We start from the raw sequence: 22780 nt of genomic DNA, 5'->3' as shown, positions 1-22780 counted from the left end.
CTGCAGCTACGCGTACCACGCTAACATATTGTAGCAAAGTTAATGCACCATGCTCACTTTGGTTAATCGAATGGGGTTTTCGTTTTCTCTTGCCAACATTATTTCAAAAAAAATATCACTCGCGCTTTGGTACTGGTGATCGCGCGTGCGAAAACGTTCCCGTGTCTTGCTTTTCTCAACACTTGCTTGACTCCTGTCTCTGCTCTTTGCTCGTGCTCTCTCGAATATTAGAAACTCCCCACCAGCCCCTCTACGCGGTCCAATTTCCGCGCACCGCTTGCGCGTCAGAGTCAGTCGTGCTTCGCGTGTATAGTAGCGAGATTTATTTGCCATTGCCTTTACGCCTCGCGCGCTTCCCAGGGACAGATGACAGAACAGCCTGCGCCATCTCCTCGTCCTTGCGGGTCTGCTCTTTGTCCTTTTCCCAGACCTGAATATCCCAGGCGTCGAATTGCGCTCTCATGCGCGCCAGTGCGGACGTGTTTTTGCTCAGGCCATTCGTCGCGTGTCCGGATTCTCCTCCTCTGGAGGGTCTTTTAGCATTGCTTTTCCCACGACTCCTGCCGTTGGCTTGCACCGGGAATGGGTCACGTGCTAGCGCCGGGGCGGGATTGGCAGTGGCCTCCTCTCGTCTGCGGACGGCGAGACTCTCGATTGCCATGCCAAACCTTTCCTTCCGGTCTGCTCTCGACTCTATCTCGGATTCCTTCTTTTCGAGCCAAGCCTTTGAGCGCGGTCGACACCAATGTGACTGTGGGTTGAGGGCTGCGAAAAGCGGAGCGCTTCGTGCCTCTGGTGGTTCCGTGCGCGGTGGTAAATGTACATTTCGTGGAGGTGCCAGTTGTGCAGCGCTTTGGCTATAGATTAGATTGTCAAACACGGGCTGCGCATCCACTGCAAGCAGCCAGCGGCGCCTCTCCTCAACGGGCAGCGCTTCTGATTCTGCGTTGGATGTTTCATTCGTGCTTGCTTGTATATCCCGTTTGATGCAGCGAAGTAGTCGTCGAGCCACTGCTGGCTGTTCAACATTGTGCGTGTGTTTTGCTTGTGACTTGGGATTCTGGGACGCAGCCTGCGTCGCACCTGGGAAGAGAACGCGCCTTTGGTTCGACACATTCAAACCTTGCCCCGTGTCCAGGCTCAAATCCTGCCCCGTATGCTGAGACTGGTTCTCTGAATACAGCCTCAAAAGGTGCTTTTGCATCTGAGGAGCCAACGTGTCAGAGCTGCCGCCAGAACTCATTGACTGGCTTGATATTGAAAAAGGCGACTGGTGTGAATTGACGGAATGGGTATTGGGCTGTTGACTGCCTGGCGTAACAGTGCTCCCAGAAATATCATATGTGCCATCAAATGAGGTCGAGACTGCAGGTGCTTTCATTGCCTGCTCCTCGTGTAATTGGCGCTCGTGGGTCAGTTGCGGGCCTGTTGGGGATGTCAACATGGCCTTGTGCTCCTCCCAGTACTTGGCAGGGCCTTGGTTAAACACCTTGGGTGACGGTTCTACAACCGGCGCTGGTGCTTTCGAATTTGATGGTTCCGAGCCCGGCGTTTGTTCCTTGTCTGCCTGAAGCAAGTCTCTGAGTTCGACAACAGGAGTCCGGTTCTTGGAAACCTCACTGACTGTGGGACTGTGGCCATAGAAACTACTTGCCGGCGTCTCCCGTAGACCTCTGGTGGACTTTCCAGAACCGAAAAGGTCACGATTTGAACGCGAATCACGCAGGGGATGACCAGCCGGCCCGAAGCCAGAAGCTGGTGTCCCGGTTTCGTCGCCAGTGGTGCTGCTGGGATCCACACGACGTTTCTTTCTACTAGGCTCACTGGGTAAGGTGTCCCCATTCAGGGCGGATGAGCTGCTTGCCTGGCTAGGCCGGCTTGTGATGGGAGCCATGGGCGACGCACGTGGCAAGTTGATGGTCTTTCTGGCTGTGGCCCTACCGTCGAGTCTTTTGCGAATCGGCTCTGCACGCGAGTTGGACATGACAGGAAGACCCCCAGATGTTGGTTTCGACGACTCACGACTTGCTGCCGGAGAATCGTCAGAGGCCGTTGATTGGTCCTCTTTGCTGTTGTCGTTGTCGTTGTGGTAGTTTTTGTTCTTGTTAAACATGCTTATCAGAGGAGCATTGTGATATTTCAAATGCAAAAAACAAAGGGGAAACCCGTAGGCAGCTGATTCTGCGCAGTCGCCATGGCAGCACTTGACCGTGATGCGTGTGGGAACGCTGCCATCGTTGGCGTCAGGAAATGAAGCCATTTAATTTGGTCTGCACGCGAGCGCGTGCCGTGGTAGACAGGAATTTGCAAATGGGGGTAGCACCGATTCGGCGAAAATGGGCACGTGCGTCCCAGCACGTTTCGACCGAACGCACTGTGCACAGTAACGAGCCAAGGCAGGGCGGGCACGCCGCTGTGACAGTGGGATGGACGAGTTACGTACTGATTGACTCTTTTGCACGAGATGAATATATAGACAATGTAAGTAGGTAGGTAGGTAGGTAGGTAGGTCCTTGACTAGGAGAGGAGTAAGTTTGTGACTTTTTTTTCTTTTCTTCTTTTCTTTTTCTGCTTTCTTTCTTTCTCTTTTGTAGGTTGCTTTGAACGATTTCATGTTAGTTATAATCGGATTAGATAGACTTCAAGTAGCGCAAATGAATTGTTGAACGGAGTTCAAAAAGGGAAAAAGACAGGAAAACAATGAGGGAATCCGTCTCAGCTCTTTTCAGTCTTGTGGACATCATTCCACGCCTGCTCAACGGCTTCAATCGCGTCATGCCCAGAGTCTCTAAACTAGGTAGGTAGAATTGCGAAAGACTTGGGATATGTGAATGATTGTTTGCCGCAGCCTTTGGTCCAGTATCATGGTGGCATTGAGATACCAGGCTCCATAACGCGACTTGGATTTCTTCTGATCACAATTCATCCGAGTTATAGCGATCAACTGTAGTTATAACCCACAGACATACAAAAATAATGAGAAGCAGGCAAGACGTGAATGGAACTCAGAAGAGCGTTTGGCAGGTCTGACCTTTTACCAAGGATCATCATAGACGGGGTGGGAAGTGTAGGGAAGGATACGCGATGAGGAGACGAAACAAGAGACAGAGAAATAATACTGAAACTTACAAGCACTTTGTTTGAGTGAGTGAATTAATTGTTCAGGGAGAAAATGCAGCGCCAGAGACGCCAGTGCCTACTTGAGGCGGTCGCGATGGGCCTCCCAAGTGTGCCCTGGCGTCGGTTCGCGTGCGCCGCTCTGCCATCAGCCGCGGTAAGACGCGAATAATTGTTGTCAGTTAGGATAGAATTGACAGTGACGGTTCACCAGCCAGTCAGCCCAGCAGGCGAGGCCAGGGAATTGAACGGCGGGTGGAGCACAATAGGCTTCCTAGGGTAATAGGCGCGTCGCAGTGCATGGGCCGCCTGAGTCGTTACAAAATTGAAGAGTAATTCATGTTAGGCAGATCTTGACAGGCCCAGAAGGGTTTAAATTGCCCTGAAGAAATGACAATATAGCAAAGTATGGCAGAGGAAAGCAAAAGAACAGAGTTGAATCATAGTCAGATGCGCGTTGACCGACTCGGCGTCTCTTGTTGGCACTGCTCTCGCCTGTTGTTAGCAGACGCAGTGCACGGAAACAAAGGGACGCATGCTGTCCCGCCGATAAGCTTCTGGTGGGGTAGGACAGTTCGCGATAACGGGTCCGGGGTCCATCCATTTACAATGGAAGTCTCAGGTTGGCGGGTGTTATACGACACCAAAAAGGCAACATGGCATCGCGAATGTCTTGCAGCCCAGTCGGCATTAATCAACCCAACCAGCCAAACGCCGACAAAACTCTGTGTCCGCAGCTACTACCACAACATCCGATACTGATGCTGATCCCCTGAGAGAATGAAATCCTCCGCTCGGCATTTCTAGACTCGCACCTTTTTCTCAGCGCATGGATTTCCTCAAGTCTGCAGTGGCTTCGGCCATTGCAAAGGGGCCACCTTTCCCCTATTCTTTTGGCGACCGTGTAGACGTGGACCAGTCCATATGGACTCTTTACAATGGCACAAGACGTGTAAGAGTCTCTTGCCCCTTTTTAATTTGTCGAGGGTGCCGTGCTAACTCCAACTCCCCTGTGCGCGCCAAAAGGAGGATGGCTCCAACTGCAGCATCTTCTCCTTCGAAATCAACCCCAATACCAAATCCCGATTGCCACTCGCCAAGAACGCCCTCAAGAAACTGCGAACACTGCGACATCCTGGCGTTATTAAGATGCTGGATGCCGTCGAGGTACGACAATGCGCGCGCAACATTACCCCGTCTAGCAACACATTCTAGAACACTGCGGGGGCAGGCCGTCGAGCTGACCGGTGATGCGAAACTATATAGACCGACACATACATCTACATTGCGACTGAACGCCTTGTCCCTTTGAGATGGCACATCAAGAGGAAGAGCTTGAGTCCGGAGACACTAAAATGGGGGCTACACAGCATAGCGGTAGGTATCTGCGCTCTCCACCCGACGCCGGATGCATGCTGCCGCATGGTGCTCGGATAGAGTGCTGACGATATCCCGTGCAGCGAACTATAAAATTTATCAACGATGACGCATCATCCATACATGGAAGTCTCAAAGTATCATCGATATATACCTCGGAAAGCGGAGAGTGGAAATTGGGAGGATTCGAGGTCTTGAGCAGTGTCAAAGACGACGAGGCTCTGATCTACGTACGAACCCTTTTGGCTATATGTCCATCTAGATCTGTCCAAGATTTGGGTCCTCACTGACAGTGCCCGACTCTAGACTTATGGTAGCCTTGTGCCCGACTCTGCCAGATATGCGCCTCCAGAACTGGCAAAGTCGGGATGGGATGCGGCCAAAAAGGCGCCGCACCACGCGGTTGATTCATTCAACTTTGGTACTTTGATATTTGAGGCCTTCAACGGCGACTTTACGGGCTCTGAGCAGGCCGGTCAGACCAAGAATATCCCGCCGACAATGCAAGCCAGCTACAAGAGGCTTGTCAATGCGAACCCCAAAGCCAGATTGAGCGTTGGACATCTCTTGGAGCAGGGTCAGCGCCGAGGGGCCTTCTTCGATACGCCACTAATCAAATTAACCGAGGGCGTGGATAACTTGGGAATGATGTCTGAAACTGAAAGAGATCAGTTTCTCGGGTAAGCGATTGCTAAGACTGCCGCCAACTTTCCCCAAAACTCGTCTAGTTTGCTTATACACAGAAAACCCAACAAGTAGAGATCTTGACCAGCTTACGGACGACTTCCCAGAGGAGTTCTTCAAGATGAAAGTCCTCCCTGAACTTCTGAAATCGGTAGAATTTGGCGGTGGTGGTCCTAAAGCGTTTTCTGTCGTAATGGAAATCGCGCGGAAGCTTTCGAGCGAAGACTTTGACTCCAAAATTACCCCTGTTGTCATTAGGTTGTTCAGCAACCCTGATAGGGGCATCCGAGTCTGCTTGCTGGATAACCTGCCACACATGATTGATCGGTTGTCACAGAAGGTCGTCAATGACAAGATTTTTCCACAGCTAGTAAGTGCATTTAGGATCACCTATCAAAAAAGTTTACCCCATTAATACATGGTGCTTACATTATACGTCTCCTTATAGGTAACCGGCTTCACTGATTTGGCACCTGTGGTACGAGAGCAAACGCTCAAGTCCGTCCTGGTCATCATCAACAAGCTGTCCGATAGAACAATTAATGGCGAGCTGCTGCGCTATTTGGCGAAAACAGCCAACGATGAGCAGCCTGGGATACGAACGAACACCACCATTTGCCTTGGCAAGATTGCTAAGAACCTAGGGACATCGAGCCGTTCAAAGGTGCTGATAGCAGCTTTTGGAAGATCTCTGCGAGACCCATTCGTTCATGCGCGCAACGCCTCACTGCTCGCCCTCGGCGTCACCAGCGATTGCTTCAGTGACGAGGATGCTGCCTCAAAGATTGTGCCCGCGGTTGTTCCTCTACTGCTGGACAAGGAGAAGTTGATCCGTGACCAGGCAGACAAGACGATTGAGGTGTATCTCCAAAAGATCCGCAAGGCGGCATCTGCCATGCCTGAGACGGCACTGCCCCCAGAACGAGGACCCGATGGGGTTGCCAGGATGAGCACCCCACAGCCGAACGAAGCATCGGCATCCTCAGGTGGCGGTTGGGCCGGCTGGGCCATCTCGTCATTCACAAATAAGCTGTCTGCAGCAGCCGGCGAAATGCAGACGGCAAGCAATGGCTCTCAGTCGTCGACTCCCGCCCCATCTTCTCCTGCCATGACGCCCAGACCCGGCATGGTGCCAACAACTAGCAAGTCTGCATCGGCCTTGCATAGACAAGCTGTCCGTTCGCCGCAACCATCTTCCGGTGGATTTTCGGCTCCTCCAAAGCCGACTGCGGCTTCCTCAGTCAGCGATTCTTTCCTCGAGGCCGACGACGCGGCCGATGACGACTTTGGCGGCGACGCATGGGGCGACATGGGCGACATGGACGAGAACGACGATGGGGCCGAGGCTGAAGACGCGAGCGGCTTTTTCAAGGAGCCGACTCCACGCTCAGTATCCACCTCGTCCACGGCCAAGAAGGCCACCACCAACCCCTTCCCGCAAGCGGACGACGCCGAGCCGGACTTTGCGGGCTGGCTCGCGGCGCAAACATCCAAGAAGGCGGGCGGTAAGCCTTTGCCCAAGGGGATGGGGAAGAGCACCAGCGGTGCAGGAGGCGCTGCAGCAAAATCTAGCACGCTGGCGGCGAAGAAGAAGCCTGTCGTGGCCAAGAAGATTGACATGAAGCCCAAGGACGAGGATAACGACGATGACGGGTGGGGTGATGGCTGGTAAAAAGATTGCCAGTCCTGCCTTTTTTTTTTTCTGCTGCCTTTCGGGGCAAGCCACAATATTATATATGCTATTTGCCGTGTTGGGTAGGAAGCTAGCGCTGGTCCGTGTCTGTTAGACGGTTTCTTGGGCAGGATACCATACTATGCAGCTGTCGATTAATGTGCATACTGTCGAGGTTATTAGCTTGAAAAGAATAGTCATGGATGATAACCCGACCATAATCCTTTCGCTGTTTATCCGTCTTTCATTGAAACATATGGCGACGCGCCTCACAAAACAGACTTTGAAAGAACACCAGGACGACAACCCATACTCATGTATATTTTCGTTCGGGGCATTCCCATGAGCCATGCATGCATGCATGCATCGTAATGATGCTGATGCTGATGCTGATGCTGATGACCCTAAAATATAAAATATATTCATATGAGGGGGTACACACCAAGTTTGAGACCAAACAAGACCCAGAACAAAAATAAGGTTTATAAAGCGCCCTCCCAAATGCTGGCTCAAAGACAAAAGAAAACCCCCTCGACTGCTCATGCATAGTATATGAATCCCTCTGAAAGCCAGGACATGTAATCCGACAAAAGCCTTTTTGGCAAAAAAGAAAATAAAATAAAAGAAAAACAAGAAGCGTTCTCGAGCTCGAAAAAAAAGGCATTTCCAAGTTTGGCCCAGCCCTGCGCCTCATGAGCCTCAGCAGCAGCAATAGCAACAGCAAAGAGAAACCCAACTTCAGTCTTTCCACTGTTTCCGATATACCTTGGCTTCCCTTTTTCTCCCGCTCTACCTAGTCTCGGAGTAGTCGTTGAGGGCAACGCAGACGGCGCCGCGGTGGTGGCCGTTGTAGGTCCTGATGATGGCCTGACTCTGCAGCTCCCAGAGGCGAGCGTAGTGGTCCGAGCAGGCGGTGACGAGGTAGGCCGAGTCTGCACTGAAGGCGCAGTCCCAGACCCAGCGCTGGTGGTTGGCCAGCGTGGCCTCGAGGCGAAAGGGCACGGCCTTGCCCGCCTGGAGGGTCGGCTCTATGTCAACCTCCCAGATCTTGGCCGTGTGGTCGGCCGAGCACGTCGCCAGCTTCTTGACGTCGGGCGACAGGAGCACACGCGTGATGTACTGGTCGTGCGCCGAGAACTGCGTCATGGGCGTCGCGATGGTCCGCTCAAGGCCCTGCGAAAGGGACCAGACGAAGACGTTGCCCTATCATTTATTTTTTTTGGAGCGAAGAGTAGTGGATGCGTGTCAGTGATGTTTGTTTCTTGTGAACATGCATGTACCAGCTGTTGTCCAGGCGATACATGACAAAAAAAGGGGGTAGACAAACCCTGTTATTGGCCGCACAAAGCAGCGATCCGTCGGTAGCAACAGTCAAGCTGCTGACGCTAACGTCCTCCTCTGGCACCATCTCACTGGTGCATTTGTTATCCGCCAGGTCCCATAGACGAATAGTCCCGGCCCTGTCACAGCTGATAATTTCGCCCTGGTTCGGGTGGATGACGACGTCGTTGACGGGGCTCTGGTGGTTGTAGCTCCGCTGGATCGTCCCCGTTCTCGTCTCCCAAATCTTGACAGTGCCGTCCTCGGAGCTCGTCACCATCCACTTACCCTCGCAGTGGAAGGCGACGCCCGTTACGTTGCCCGTGTGCCCTTCAAACGTCAGCAGCGCATTGGGGTTGGTCGACTTGATGTCGTAGAGCTTGACCGTGTGGTGGCCGGCCGCGGCGAGGAAGCGCTTGTCCGGCGAGATGCATAGTCGGTTGACCTGACTATCCGGGTGTTGTATCGTGCGGGAGCAGATCCCCGATAGTGCCTCCCAAAACCTATATAGTTCGCATTTGGAGATGAGTTTGAATCATCAGCTGGCTGTGTTTCGTGTGTTGTCGTGGAAACCGAACGTTGGAGAACGGGGTGCGAACCTTATTGTGTGGTCATAGCCGGCTGCAAGAGAAGGAAGAGCAGACAGACAGTTAGTCGGTTAGCCGGGTCTATCAATCAGCGATAGCAGTGTGCAGTAAGTAACCTGAAAGCTTACCGGTGCACAGAATGACAGACATGATGCCGTCGTTCTTGATCACTGTCACATTATTCAATCGCACATGCCGCCAAAAACCGGTCGGTCGCTTCACCAAAAGCCCAGCGACCGCTGTGGTGCGGGAATTGGGTGCGGAAGGGAAGGAAATGCGGAGGATATGGAGCTTGAAATGCTGGTGGGCTGCGCGCGCGCCTTTTCTGAACCTGACATGAAGTTGTCCTGTCGCAAGCTGAGGGTTCAGCACGAGATGCGCCGCGCAGCACTCTTGTCGCTGCGGGGCACTCCCTCCACGTCAACGTCACGGGCCCCTTTCGCCTGGGGAAAGCTAAGGTGCGGTAATCGAATCGACCCTTGCTCGTGACTAGATGAAGCGGGAAAAAAAAAAAAAAAAAAAAAAAAACACATCTTTAGACAGTTCACATAATCTGCAACAACGCAATGCGCTTCCCTCTTGATGTGTTCAATCGAATAAAACTTGGGTATTAAAATGCCAACATAAACTAATATCGACGTGAGAAGTAAACAACAAAACGTGCACCGTTGTCTTGCCTTCGACCAGAACCCAGACCCCGGGAGATAACCCCCCACGACACAGATGTACGGATATACTCACGTATATGAATCGTATGTACCCCAGCAATAAACAAACCCAGTCTCATCAGTGACTGAATTGAACTGATCCCTCAAGCCATGCAGTGTCGCAAAATCCAACCTACAACTCCTCGCGTGACCAGCATAGCTCGTAGTCGCGGTATCTCAAGAGTGCAAAGAAATCAGGATGCAGAAAGAAATTATCCCAAAGCGACCGAAAAAGCACCCCTCGCAATGCAACCAAAAAAACTCCGTCCAATGCAAGCTTTGAAAGCTGATGCTGATTTATGGTACCGCAAAACATTGAATTCCTCCTCGACATTACTTCCCAAACAAGAAAGACGTGTACTTTAGGTGTAATGAATTCTGAGCCCCGGTCGATCATCCCGGCCGCCAAACTAGACTCTATCAAGAGTATTAATGATATCATCGGTCCCCCCGCCGAAGCAAGCTCACAAAGGTGTGAAATTCCTGGCCTCTCTTTGAATCCTCTGTTGCGCTGCTGGAGCTGCGTAAACTCATCGACTTTGCATCTGAACTCTGAGATACAAAATCTGGCCCTGAACTCATACGCTTGTATGCTGTCTTCATTTTCGTTTTAGAACTGCTGCAAAGACCCTTGCTGGGTGACAGCGACATTGCCGCTCCAGGCAGCGACAGCTCCCGGGAAGAAGATGGTGGAAGTGCTTGGCCTAATATAGGCGACGATGGCAGCGATCTGGACCTGCCCGAGCGAAGAGTAGAATGTGAACCTACTTGAGTTGGCAATGGCTGCGAGCTGCTTTGACTGGGCGAGCGCTGAGGAAGCCCCGAGATGGCTGTCTGTAAATCACCAAATACAGACTGAGACGAAGAGGAGCTGTCTGGCATCGGATTCATAAAAGGTGTGGTGTCACGTCTAGGCTTGTTATGAAACATCGCCTTGGATGCGGCAGTCTTGTCTGGGAGTTGCTATCTCGCAGAAGACTCATCCGCCCTAGAAGATGCTGACGGGATCTCTATCGACGGCAAAGGCTTCTCGCTCTGTGCCGGGAGGGATGAAGGCACAGGCGCCGGGCTGCTTGGTGTTGTTACCTGAGATGATAAAGGAGGCGCAGGCGGACTGCTAGCCCCTGCTGAGGCAGATTTCTGTGCCTTACGCAGCTTTCGCAGTCTCTTGGCCTCGGCCTCGTCCTCCACTTTCTTCTGATAAATGACTTGCTGCTTCAATATGGTAGTTCGTATCAGCTTCCGCATTGCCGCTGCATCTACAGTGCAAGCCAATTCCTCATCAGCAGCCCCAGCCTTTCTCGGCAGAACCTTCCGAATGAACTCCTCGGGATTCCGCATCAGTGCCTCCACATACGACATCAGGAACACGCCACAGTCCCAGTAGTTGTCTTGAAGTGGGATGTTCTTGGCGGTCCGCCCCATGTTCGGCATCTCGATGTCCAACCCCTTCCTGTGCTTGGCTTCGTGCTCCAAATACTTTTTCAGTGCCGTACAGACTGGAGAGTGGGAACTGCCCAACGAATCGAACGTAATGATGCAAGGGTCTTTCCCAGTGATCACGGGAGAATCCTTGCTCTTGACATCGGAACCTTTACCATTTGTCTTGTTGGGCTTGCGGTGAGGCTCCAAATCGCTCGTAACCAGGCAGATATCATCATCCACGCCGTCCTTTGGCGCAGATGCCTGGCGACTCGACGACGGGCCCACATCTTCGTCATCATCAATCGAGATTGCTGTCGTGCCGTCTGACTTGCCCTGTACTGGTTTTCCTAACGATAACCGGCCCAGGTTGTTGGACATCTCGGTTCCAGGGGACAAGTGGGAAGATGCCGCGACTGGCACCTCTTCAGGCGAACTGCCATTCGTGATGCGACCCGACTCGGAGACGCCGATCGCGTCTGCAGAAGCGCGAGCCTCACGGAGAGGATCGTTGGGCGTAGAAGCGTCCTGACATTTCTCGTCCGCCGGCAGTAACTTACCAGGGTTACAGATAACCGCCACGTACCAGTGAGAATTCTCATTGACAGGCACAACAATGTAGTCGTAGGAGAACAGGTCCACCCTGTTGGTCCAACTTTTGACCTTTTCATAATTGATCCCCTTTTTGTTAGGTGTCGATTTGAGTTGGTCCCAAAAGAAGGAGCTTTGGAAGTAGAAACGCTTAGCTATTTCAGCATCCTTGTTCCTCACAGCTTCGTGAAGATACTGCAGATAAAAACTGATGATGCTGTCGTTCAGCAACTCGCCCTGCTCAAGACGCCCAATGTCGCCCTTATGAATCGTTGTCCGAAATTGAGACAAGTCGACACGCCATTCCTTGTCCCAACCGGGGTTCTCCTGAGTCCACAGCTTGGGTTTAGGTTTCGGTGATGGACTTCGGGAAGTGGGCTCAAAGCTTTGGGTTAAGTCAAATGTGTTCTTGGATGTTTGCCTTGATCGAAGGGCTCTCTGACTTGGTTGTGCAGTGATCTCGTTTGTGCGCTTCTCGCCCTCCAATTCGATCATGGCCGGTTTTGTCTGAGCTATGAGCCCGTCTACCAGTTTTGGTCTGCGATGGGCTTGTGATAGACGATCGGGTTGACACCGAGATTCCTCCCCATTCGTAACCCCCCGCAGTTTTTGGTTGTGTTTCAGGAGCTGGACATCTTCTGCCTCGGCGGGTTTGCGTTGCATCCTCTGATTTATTGCGGCTTGGATTTCATGACATTGGTGGTCAAATATTTTCTTGAGAGAATCGAGGTCACTCTCCTCGAACTTTATGTCAGTTTTGCTCCCTCGGTGATCCTTTAACCAGCTCACAAGCCTTTCGATGTCATCATGGCCCGAGAACTCAAGAAAAAGCCTCGGAGTTAGTGCTTTTCCGCCAGAACTGGTCCCTCCTCGGAGATCCAATGCAATTTGACAGCTGCGGGTGTTCCAAACGACCTTGTTAAGTTGCGCAACATTGACTACTAGCCAGTCGGAATGAGGCGACCATTCCGTGCCGTCTTGTTGGTAGGCATGAAACACTGGCCCCGAGGCACCGGTCTCCAACTTGAGGACCTGTTTATCTTTGCAGAAATAATGCGGCCCGCGAAACGCTTGCAGCAGGATGAGGGGACCGAGTGAAGGCAGCTTGTTGTCGGTAGCATGGGATGAGCTGAATTTAGTCGGCTTGATATCAGCCCTCGAAACGACATCCTGGCTCGGTTTAGTGGTGGTATTCTTTTGTTGTAGCCGAGCCTTTTTGGTTTCTCTTTGCGCCTTTTCATCGTTCAACTCATCCTCCTCGTCGTTCCTCAGTCGTTTTCCAGGAGTTTCATCATGAGTGACAATAGTAAAGTCGATAAAAGCTTGTGCAATCGGTTTGTGTTGTGATTTGTTTTGCTTGGGCGAGTCGTCCATAGTGAGATCGACTGGACCAGAGTTGCGCTTGGCGCGTCGAAATTGGCGGATATCGCCGTCGTCTCCGGCCAGCTCGTCGTCATCGTCTATCTGATCATGTACCAGTTCTTTGACAGCCCGGCCCTGGGATATAAGATGACTTTTCCGTTTGAAATTGCCGATAACTTCTCCTACAGGTCTTGCTGGTCTGCGCTTCCGTCCGTTACCAGACTTGAATCCTGCCTGTTTCTCAATATTACGATATTCGGCAACATTCTTGTCGTGCTTTTGTGACGAACGACGAGTTCCTCCACCCCCGGCTAAGCTTTCGGAGTCAAGCTCTGTGACACTCCCTTGGCTGCCTTCAGATTTCACCGCAAATGACGCATGGCTGTATTTCGGGCCGGTTGTGGGCAATGGCCTAGTTCGCTCTTGGGCTTGGCTTGGAAGACTGCTCGTAGCGGTCGGATCGGATGCCCGCGTGATCTTGTCCTGTGGCTTGAAGCCCCCAACCTGCAATGGGTCAGCTTTCTCGGATCTCGTCAAGATGCCCAGAACAGTACTGACTCGAGGAAAATAGCCCATGTTTGGCGAGGAAGCCCCGCCGCAGGGCTGTTTGGTGCTCCCGCTGATCGGCGACAATCCTTTCACCAAAAGTATGAAGACATCGAAGGTGTTTCCAACGGCAGGTGTTGATTCTGCTGCTGGGGGCTTGAAAAAAGAAGTCGTAGCTCTGATTATTCCGAAAGCAGAACTGGCGTAGAACAGCACGATCTGCGAGTCGGGAGTGAGATGTGCTGGTAGTTGTTGGTGCCGTGAAAACAGTCGTGGCAGAAGGCACCCCTAGGGTCGGGCGAGCGAAGATCAGATGTTCTCTCGGAGCCCCGGCGAGAATCGGGCTGAGGAAATTATGCTTGCGCAGTAAAATAAAGTGTAGCAAGGTGAAAGATGTGGCCGACAAGCAAGATCAAAGTCGGCAAGTTGTACTAGGAGGAGCGGGGCACGCCACAGTTTGTCGTTGTTCGTCACTGCCGGAAGAGGTCGGTCAGCTGAGAAACTTCACGCAGGAAATGCATACGAGAAAAAAAAAAAAAAAAGAAAAAAAGAAAAAAAAAAAAAAAAAACAGCCCAACATGTGAGGCAGCTTACCGAGTTTCCTTGGACGGACGTGCCGCCTAGGAAGTGGTGAAAGTTTCCTTGCAGGCTGTAAGGCACAGTGACTGGCTAATCAACGGTGCTCTGGAATTCTAAGCCGTGATTGCCAGCATCAAGAACGATTTCCTTTTTTTTTCTTGGGAGACTGGGGGCTACGTGCGGCATACCCTTGTTAACGGTGGATGGCTACGATAATGGCAAGGTTCCAGAGGTAGGTACGTACCTGGCCAACGTGAACAACCTAATCAGGTGGGAAAAGCGCACATCCACTTTAACGGGTAGCCCCACTTGCCGGAAGCCATGAGTACACGTGACGAGAATCCATTGTCCCTGACCTCCCTTACTTGGCTACTGGGTTGTACTTCAAGCTAGATGGATAGCCCGTCCTTGAATTGCCCAAATTGACTGATAACCAAATTGAGATACATCCAGCGAACCGCGCCCCTTCGATTAAGCTTCGTAACCAGACGCCAGAATCCTCTGTACAATAATACCAGCTTCTCCGACTTACAATACCAATACCAATAACAGACTTGTTCCGATAACTTCCTTCAGCTTTGGCCTCGTTGACATCACGTGTTTTACTTACGTTACATAATCTCTTGTACATCTCCAGCACTCGGGCAAGCCAATCAATCAATACCTTCATCATCAGATCAGACTTTCTGGATTCGATTGTCAAGAGATCCTTGCCTTTCAAATATGGCGGACGCCAACGCGTCGGCCTGGGCCACCCAGATACTTGGGAGCGACTTCAGCCAAATGTCTGCATCAGGTCCAACAAACGACACGAGGCAGAGCCAGGAGCCGTCTGCTGTCGATGACCTTATGGCAGGGCTGCGTGAGTTTCAATCACGGCCTGCCGATACTTTTGAGGGCCCCGGCCTGCAATCAGCATTGCAGCACTTGGAGCAACTGGGCCAGCCAGATCCTGTACTATCAACGATCTCCCCATCGGAACTGATGGGATCGACCAACCCAGACATGGCTCAGACTCCATTACTGCCAATACCTGGTCAAGACTCTCTCACGTTACCTGTCCTTGGATCCTTAAATACTCTCGAGTCATCAGAACCAGATGAGGAGCCGAATGAAGACGATACCAACGAATATCTTGTCACCTTGTCGCTGGCCGCCAACATGCGCCCCGCGTATTTGAGGAAGATTGCCAATGAAAAAGATGCCCTCACGGAGCTGATGACCGCCCTGTCGCATGCAAGGGAACCCGATGCGGCAGCCGTCGATGCATGCAGAAAGGTCTTGGCTGAGCTGTTGGATATATGCGACTTGCCCAGCTTCGACGGTGGTGTTGGTGATCTGTCAGGGGAGGCTATGACGAGGCATGCAACCGGCACGAACAGCAAGATGCTGTTTGTTTATGAATTACTGCATGCGCTTCGGGATGCGCCCTTGCAGGTCCTGATTCTGGTCAGACCTGGTCGAGCATACGACTATTTGGAGGCCATACTCAAGAATGATGGGTTCAAATTTCGCCGAGCGGAAAATTCGCAGTCGCAGAACGAAGATGCCGGTCCACTCAGTGTTGTCCTTGCGTCAACAGAACAAAACCCGACCCTGCACCCATCGTTCGCTAATGTTGTCATTGGCTATGATGAAGCCTCCAGGTCGAGTGGGCTTTTGACGCCATATATTGTCTCGAGCAGCGAGAGGAGACCGATAGTGTTGACACTGGTAGTAAGCTATACAGTGGACCACCTCGACGTGGTATTGACAAGAAAAATGGAGTCAATCGAAAGGCTCAATGCTCTATTCCTGAGCACGTTGCAAATTTGGAGCAATCTCATAAATCCCCCTTTCCTTGGCCCACGAGGGGAACCGCACGATATAGCGCAGAATTTTGCCTCTCTGATCCAGGACCCAAGCTATGACTGGGCATGGATGCCGGAAACAATCCCTGACTCGGCCCTCGATGTCTTCGAAAGCTCGCAGGCCGACCAGCTGGCCAATATCGCTAGGATTTCGAGCAGTCTTGAGCAACCGATGGAACCATCCCGGTCGGCGAGTCGCAAACGTGAATTGGAGGATACTGATGATCGAAGGGACGGCGCAAAACGCGTGAAGGGTATCCCGGCCTCCTCGCTAGAACAGTCTCGCCGTCGACCGCAGTTTAGCGAAGCGGTCGAGTCGGTCCTGTCGCAACTGCCCATATCAGATGGACCCGTAGCCGAGATTAGCGTGGCTCACATTGAAGCTATCGTCAGGGAAAATGAAGTCTTGAAGGAGAAATTGGGTGAAAAGGCAAAAGTTTCGGCCGCGCTTGCCAACAGGCTGGACGCGTTGAACAAGGAACATCAAGGCTACATCAGGACGTTCAATGTGTTCCAGAAAAGGTACATGGAAGCAGTGGGTGACCGCGGCAAGTTTGAAAAGGACCGAGACGTGGCTTTCACCCAATTGGACAAGATAAAATCAGAAGCTGCGGAAGCGAAGAGCACAATCGCAGCTTTGAAAGAGGAGAATACAGGACTCAGGGATCAGCTACACGATGCGACTACAGCACTAGCTAAGTCGGAGGTGCCGGATCTAGCCAAGCTCGGGGAAGTGCAGCAGAAGCTGCAAGAAGCAGAGACAATGCTGGCCGGGCTGCAAAAGAAGCTCGCGGTGCAGGACAAGGACCTCGAGCATGCACGCAACGCATACCAAGAGGCCAGCAGCCGGGCCGCGGAGCTCGGCAACGAAAACCGGGCGCTCGCGGCCAGCAACGCGGTGCTCACACAAAAGGCCAGCGAGAACCGCGTCAAGATCCACGAAATCCAGACGAGCAACGAGCAGGTCGATTTCGACCTCCTGAGGCGCCAGGCCGAGGCGACGGTGGCCGAACGCGAGCGCGAGCTGGAGAAGCTGCGGGACGAGCTTCGGGCGCTCAAGGGCAGGCGCGAGACTAGGGGTCAGAGCGTGCCACGCAGTCCCCGGCTGGGCGTCATGAGCCCTCGCGGCAACGGCAACGGCGGGGCTGTCGGTGCCCGTAGCAGAGGGACGAGCCCCGTGCCGCCCATGTTTGGGGATGTCGGAATGATGAGTGGCTTCCAGGGGAATCCACGGATTGACCAGATACGGCGTGGTTGATCGCGGATGGAGCATGAGGATTCCGTAATATTCTAAGTAGATATTTGCACGTCTTCATAGTTTCGAGCTTAGTTAAGACCACGAGACTCTGGCCACAAGCCCATTGTTATTATTATTATTATTCTTATCAAGTTATCAAATATTCCCTGACCTCCGAGTTTTTATGTAGCGTATATTCCTTACTGATGTCATATCATTTCACAAGTCTCGGCTTTCAAATCAACCAACACAAGTATTGGGATTGGGGATGGTATCGGTAGCCGTACATAGACTTGATGGCCTTGGTGTGAGATATGTTTAGCCTTTTAGGAGACGCTAAGGGGAGAACCGAATCTAAAGAAATATGTCTAGAAAGTTGTGTGTGTGTGTGAACATGTACATGTTGCTACAAGCGCCAGTGAGGATCTCGATGTGTCTCTGTTTTTGTGTTCGAGGGTTGTTGCCTGGGGGTATCGCACAAAGACCTCAAAGACTCTTTTCCCCAAATTATTTTTTTTCGGCACTTCTCGCTCCGCTCCCTTTTGCTGTGCACTTGTACACGGAGAGTCACATACTCGAGCTCTCCCACCCTCCCACATCTAAGATCAGTATCCTGTTTGACCGCCTAATATGACAAAAGATAAAAGCTTAGTGTGCGGCCTCCTCGCCCTCAGGGTAAAGGTCCTCCTTGAGCGGGATGCCAAGCTCCTCCCTCAGGGGCTTGAGCTCCTCCAGGTACTGTTTGTACTGGCCGTCGTTCTCGACCTTGGCCTTGATACCTATTGTGGTCAAACACATGTTAGTAAATGGATGGTACGGGGCATACGGACGATGCCGCAAATTCCATGCTCGATTGGCTGAAAAATTGCAAACAAAGACTCACCCTCAAAGATACGAACGGCGGTCGCAAAGTCGTTGACTCTCCTGGCAGCCTTGAGGGCAGCCTTGAGTACCTCGGGAGAGGGCACGAGATCGTAGGCAAAAGCGTTGTTCAAGTTACGCTACAGGACAAAAAGCATAAACAGTCAGTTGTGTTCCAGATGGAGAACTGGTATGAAGCTAGGTGCAAGCTTACCTGAAGCTCGAAAACGTCCTGGACAGCCTCAAACTCCTGCTCGTACCTGTTTTGAGGTAGTGTGTGTTAGCAATTGGGGATATGACTCTGAGATGTAGCGCGTCGGCGACGTAGAGGTTAGGCAAATGAATATAGACAGCATGGTTCCAAGCCAAGCCGCTCCTCAAATGTCTGAAGGGCGCGAATAGTTGTATTGCAGCTAGCCCAGCACCTCCTGGTCCCTCCCCGCACAGCAATTGAACGTCTGCCGTAGGTACATGAAGACCCGTATCGTACCTAGCACTGAACTCCTCAAAGGTCTCCTCGGCATGGGGGCCAGCGCGCAGACGAGCCGAGGTGCTGAAGCTGTTGACAGCGGAAAGAGCCGGGGCAACGATGGCGGCGCGGGCAGCCATAGAAGGACGGGCAACGGCATGAGTGCGGAGGAAGGCGGTAGCCGGGCCCCGGGCCGCAATTCGCAGGAGTGATGCCGACATTATTGCTGGTTGGAAAGTATGTGGGAGGAGAGGATTTTTTGTTTCAATCGAGAGCTTTTAGCTGAGGTCGGTGGCCGGAAGGATCAATTGACAAGCCAATTGAGCTTTTTTCCGGTGGTCGGTCGAGCTATACAAAAGGATGGCGTGCGGTGGTGGTGAATGGCTTTTGGTGGACTACGGGTCGAACGATGTTTTCGTGATGCTTGGAAGCTTTCGGCCTCTGAACAGTCCCAGATTTGATTGGCTGCCTGAGGCTACCATAGTTTTCTGGGAGCTGTTTGCTTGGAAGAAGTTCGCTCCACCTTAAAACTGTAGTCGACCAATCAAGTTCACTGGATTTCCTGCGTTCACCTGCACGTTCCAGCTCCCGCAAGGTACGCTTGGTACGGTTACGGTTGGCTTGTTTTGGGTACCTGCTTCGAACATAGACGTGCTGCCCAACGGTCACGTGGTGTCTTTCCAAATTCCCATTTGAATTGATGCTACACGAGGTTTACAGCAACGTCATGATGGAGATTTCTGCACCGTCGCGCGAACCCTTGCAAAAACGCGAGCGTGTCTTTATTTTCTTCAAAGACAATACATCGAGAACCGATGCTATTGAAAACAGCCATGACGACAGATTTTCCTGGCGCCCAAGAGGTTCGATGCTGTCAAATATTAGATAGTGGATCGAAGAAAGATACTAGGCACGAATAAGAAATTATCACATGGCAGTAATAATGGGAAAATCCCAGAATCCCGGTTGTGTTTGGGTTTGTTGGCCTCTATTCCACAATCTGGGGTGGGGGGATTCATTCTCTCATTTTCTCATTTGGAGTATCCGCCCCTTTTCCGTCAACCTTGCAGGGGTTGCACGGTAAGACCTTGACAAAATATTTGCCTTGGCCTGTCATAGCCATTATCTTTTCATTAAAACATTAAACCCGCCCTCGAGAAGTACGAGTCTCCCTCTTTTTCCACATTTTCCTGTTCACCCCTTTGCTCAGGATCTTGTATTTCTCTGATAAATGGTCAGCTAAGCAGCCGACTCACTTCTTTTCTCGTTGTCGCCCGTTGCTTCTTGTCACTCCTTTTAAAGACTTTCTTGGAACGTACTTTTTTTTTTCTTCGTACTGTTTCTTGCGACGCGACTCGGTGGTCACCTTAGTCCGCAGCACCCACCCACCTGTCCAGTTGTGGCATTGCATTTGCGATCCGATCTTTCCGAGTCCACAGTTCGGGTGCAGCCTCTTTTCTGACGACATTTTACCTGGCAGAAAAGGGGGAAATTTTTCAGACGGAAATATTATGTATGTCTTATTTTCTTCGTCAGCACGCTTTTGTTGCCAACAAACACATCGATATCGATATTCTCCTTGGGTGTCCCTCGCTAACGCACACCTCGCGAACGTTACATTAGATCTTGCATAGGTCTCGACGCATTGCGCACGTTCTAAAACCCAATTGGACACAATGGCGGACTCAATACTAGACAAGATCCCCTTGCCGACTATCGACCGGCCCTTTGGCGTACACCTATGGCCCATTTTCAGCAAGGCCTTCGAGGCCGTCGCTGGCTACCCGGCTGAGGATTTCCACTTCGAGGTTGGCAAGACGCCCATGTCGACCCTAAAGGAGACTGGTATCTTCATCGTCATCTACTATATTATAATCTTTGGAGGCAGGGAGTTGATGCGCAACCGCGAGCCCTTCAAGCTGCGGTCGCTCTTCCTGATCCACAACTTCTACTTGACCTTTATCAGCGGCGCTCTCCTGGCTCTCTTCATTGAGCAGCTTGTTCCCACCATTGCGAGGCGTGGCCTCTTTTTCGCCGTGTGCGACAAGGAGGGTGGTTGGACCCAACCACTGATCGTGCTGTACTACGTACGTTACTTCTGTTGGGATGAAGGCAAACACATGGGACGAACCGCCTCGTAAAAGAGATACGATATTGACGCGCTCTTGTTCAACCAAACAGCTTAACTACCTCACCAAGTACCTGGAACTGCTCGACACCGTCTTCTTGTTCCTCAAGAAGAAGCCCCTGAGTATGTACAAACATTATACTGTACCCGGGTTATCAAACCCAGTCGCTCAGCCATCAAACTAACTTTGTCAATAGCCTTCCTTCACTGCTACCACCATGGAGCGACCGCTTTTCTTTGCTACACCCAGCTGATCGGTTCGACCGCCGTTCAGTGGTCCGTCATCACGCTGAACCTGATGGTCCACGTCGTCATGTACTGGTACTACTTCCAGAGCGCTCGTGGCATCAAGATCTGGTGGAAGGAGTGGATCACCCGTCTCCAAATCACACAGTTCGTCATCGACCTGGGTATGTCAGAAATCCTTCCACCATTCCTCGGCGCATCTTTTCTATGTTTATTGCCGAGGCTGCCGGAATATCGGTGGACCCATAAAAGGGGCTCTCAGCTCCACAAACTTGTCATTGGGCACATGCTAACTCGGTTCATCCCGGCAGGCTTCATCTACTTTGCCTCGTACACGTACTTTACCTCCACCTACTGGCCCTGGTTGCCCAACGCGGGCCAGTGCGCCGGCGAGGAGTTTGCCGCATTCGCCGGCATTGCCAGCATCTCGTCGTACCTGGTCCTTTTCATCTCATTCTACCTTGCAACCTACAAGAAGGAGCGCAAGCCTCCGACTGCTCGCAAGTCCCTGCGCCGCATGTCGCAGGCGCCTCTGCCCGACCCCCACAGCCTCATGGGCGCCGAAGGTGCTGGTACCCCGTCCAAGGCTGCCGTCAATGGTTCCTCTACTGGTGCTAAGGCCAACGGATCGTCCACCCCCCGCTCGCGCAAGGCCTAAATGGCCGGGGTTCCTTAGAGGGATCATCAAGAGACCAAGGAAGCCCAACAACTCGGCTCCGCTCCATACGCAAATGTGCTCGTCGGGTGAGGATGAGCACTGGGCAGAAGTCAGGCGATGTCTCAGGACATCAGGCCGTACTGCCAGCGTGCGATTTGATAATTTCGTGAAGGGCGGGTTCAGTCATGACAGCAACAAGAAATGACATCCCGTGACGAGCCATCCAACTCTGTTTCCACCCTGGGAGGCGCCAACTTCCTCATATCGTCACCACGACAAGATGTAAAAATTGGCGCGGATAAATAACATTTTTAATGACGTTTGATGCGTGCGGGTTGGGACGGCTGATGGTTTACACTTTAATGGCAATGGGAAGCTTGGGGGCGCAACCGGGTGCGGGCTCTGGCTCAACGTTGCGAAGATGAAAGTGAAAGGGGACATAAGGCACCGCGACCATCGCATTACCTTTTTTTTTTTTAAACCTCATCACGCTTCTACATTGGCCACTCGTCTTTTTTTTTCTTTTTTTTTCCTATGTTCTTCCTTGTCATATATGTCCATTTTAACGACGGCCTAACGCCAATGTTGCACCGGCATCTTACATATAAAACTGGGCCGGCAGGTGTGGTGGAAGAGGTCATATAAACAATGCTAATATCGTCAAAAGTTTACTGCTATCGAAACTTTAGGAATTCCCCAGGTATGCAGCGGGGAATTCCGGCAGTGACAGATGGCGGCCAAGGACCCCTAGTAAGTGTCCAGGGAATAAGTGTTTTCAGGGGGTGGGAGTGCATCTTGAGGTCTGATGTGCAAACTCGCATCACTGACTGACAAATGGCCTTTTATGAGTATAATCGGGTAGGGGATGGACCATCCGCCGGGGCCCGGAATCGGGCAATCGCGCTAATCCGGTATGAAATTAGAACGGCACGTATCGGGTTCGCAGGGGCGCGGAGAAGGGCACTGTTTCAAACCACGGTTTGTGATAAAAACCGGGGTGCAGCCCGGCTCGGGGAGCGTCGATCTATCCGATGCGGGAGGACCACGCACTCCCGTCCGGGTTGGCAATGGGGCGTTGGAAATCAGTCAACTCCCCTGCCTAGGGCCCTTTGAAGAGGTTATTTGTGAAGTTTGCGGGAGAGATCTTGCTGGTTACCTCTGTCTCTCTCTCTCTCTCTTTCTTTCTCTCCCGTCGTGGATTCACAGCCCGATCTTTCCAAGCGGTTCTTGGTGTCAATGCCACGAGGCTATGCCAAGGCTGGGTTGTTGCCGTAAAGGGGCCAGCGTGGCCGTAGAGCAGCTTCTTCTTTTTGGTCATGATGCATCGATGTTGTCTCCGATTCTTTTCCAAGATCGGAGCAAGTCTG

At 52.0% G+C, this 22780-nt stretch overlaps 7 protein-coding genes across 7 annotated transcripts; 3 read left to right on the top strand and 4 right to left on the bottom strand.

The window, feature by feature from the left end:
• Positions 1-322: 322 nt before the first annotated feature.
• PpBr36_01927 (uncharacterized protein) lies at positions 323-2113 on the bottom strand (the record flags this gene model as incomplete). Its single annotated transcript, XM_029889111.1, has 1 exon — positions 323-2113. The coding sequence occupies one exon, from the start codon at positions 2111-2113 to the stop codon at positions 323-325; it is 1791 nt and encodes a 596-aa protein (XP_029751402.1).
• A 1833-nt stretch (positions 2114-3946) lies between these two features.
• On the top strand, positions 3947-6850 carry PpBr36_01926 (uncharacterized protein; the record flags this gene model as incomplete). The annotated part of the gene is made up of 7 exons (XM_029889110.1): positions 3947-4069; positions 4144-4284; positions 4384-4494; positions 4578-4724; positions 4801-5174; positions 5254-5548; positions 5627-6850. The coding sequence occupies 7 exons, from the start codon at positions 3947-3949 to the stop codon at positions 6848-6850; spliced, it is 2415 nt and encodes an 804-aa protein (XP_029752602.1).
• A 789-nt stretch (positions 6851-7639) lies between these two features.
• On the bottom strand, positions 7640-8907 carry PpBr36_01925 (uncharacterized protein; the record flags this gene model as incomplete). Its single annotated transcript, XM_029889109.1, has 4 exons — positions 7640-8053; positions 8178-8673; positions 8770-8791; positions 8886-8907. 4 exons carry the CDS (start codon positions 8905-8907, stop codon positions 7640-7642), a joined length of 954 nt encoding a protein of 317 aa, XP_029752613.1.
• Positions 8908-10427: 1520 nt separating this feature from the next.
• On the bottom strand, positions 10428-14054 carry PpBr36_01924 (uncharacterized protein; the record flags this gene model as incomplete). Its single annotated transcript, XM_029889108.1, has 2 exons — positions 13980-14054; positions 10428-13604 (listed from the first exon to the last, which is right to left on the bottom strand). The coding sequence occupies exon 2, from the start codon at positions 13413-13415 to the stop codon at positions 10428-10430; it is 2988 nt and encodes a 995-aa protein (XP_029751220.1). The 5' UTR covers positions 13416-13604; positions 13980-14054.
• A 633-nt stretch (positions 14055-14687) lies between these two features.
• Positions 14688-17072, top strand: PpBr36_01923 (uncharacterized protein; the record flags this gene model as incomplete). Its single annotated transcript, XM_029889107.1, has 1 exon — positions 14688-17072. One exon carries the CDS (start codon positions 14688-14690, stop codon positions 17070-17072), a length of 2385 nt encoding a protein of 794 aa, XP_029752615.1.
• A 627-nt stretch (positions 17073-17699) lies between these two features.
• On the bottom strand, positions 17700-18602 carry PpBr36_01922 (uncharacterized protein; the record flags this gene model as incomplete). The annotated part of the gene is made up of 4 exons (XM_029889106.1): positions 17700-17830; positions 17935-18052; positions 18127-18172; positions 18403-18602. 4 exons carry the CDS (start codon positions 18600-18602, stop codon positions 17700-17702), a joined length of 495 nt encoding a protein of 164 aa, XP_029752614.1.
• Positions 18603-20057: 1455 nt separating this feature from the next.
• Positions 20058-21413, top strand: PpBr36_01921 (uncharacterized protein; the record flags this gene model as incomplete). Its single annotated transcript, XM_029889105.1, has 4 exons — positions 20058-20468; positions 20563-20632; positions 20707-20919; positions 21067-21413. The coding sequence occupies 4 exons, from the start codon at positions 20058-20060 to the stop codon at positions 21411-21413; spliced, it is 1041 nt and encodes a 346-aa protein (XP_029752616.1).
• Between the last annotated feature and the right edge of the window lie 1367 nt (positions 21414-22780).

The sequence above is a fragment of the Pyricularia pennisetigena genome, chromosome 2 (assembly GCF_004337985.1).
Source record: "Pyricularia pennisetigena strain Br36 chromosome 2, whole genome shotgun sequence".
Classification (NCBI taxonomy): Eukaryota; Fungi; Ascomycota; class Sordariomycetes; order Magnaporthales; family Pyriculariaceae; genus Pyricularia; species Pyricularia pennisetigena.
The sequence above is the reverse complement of the archived record's forward strand: the minus strand, read 5'-3'. Positions and strand labels throughout refer to the sequence as shown.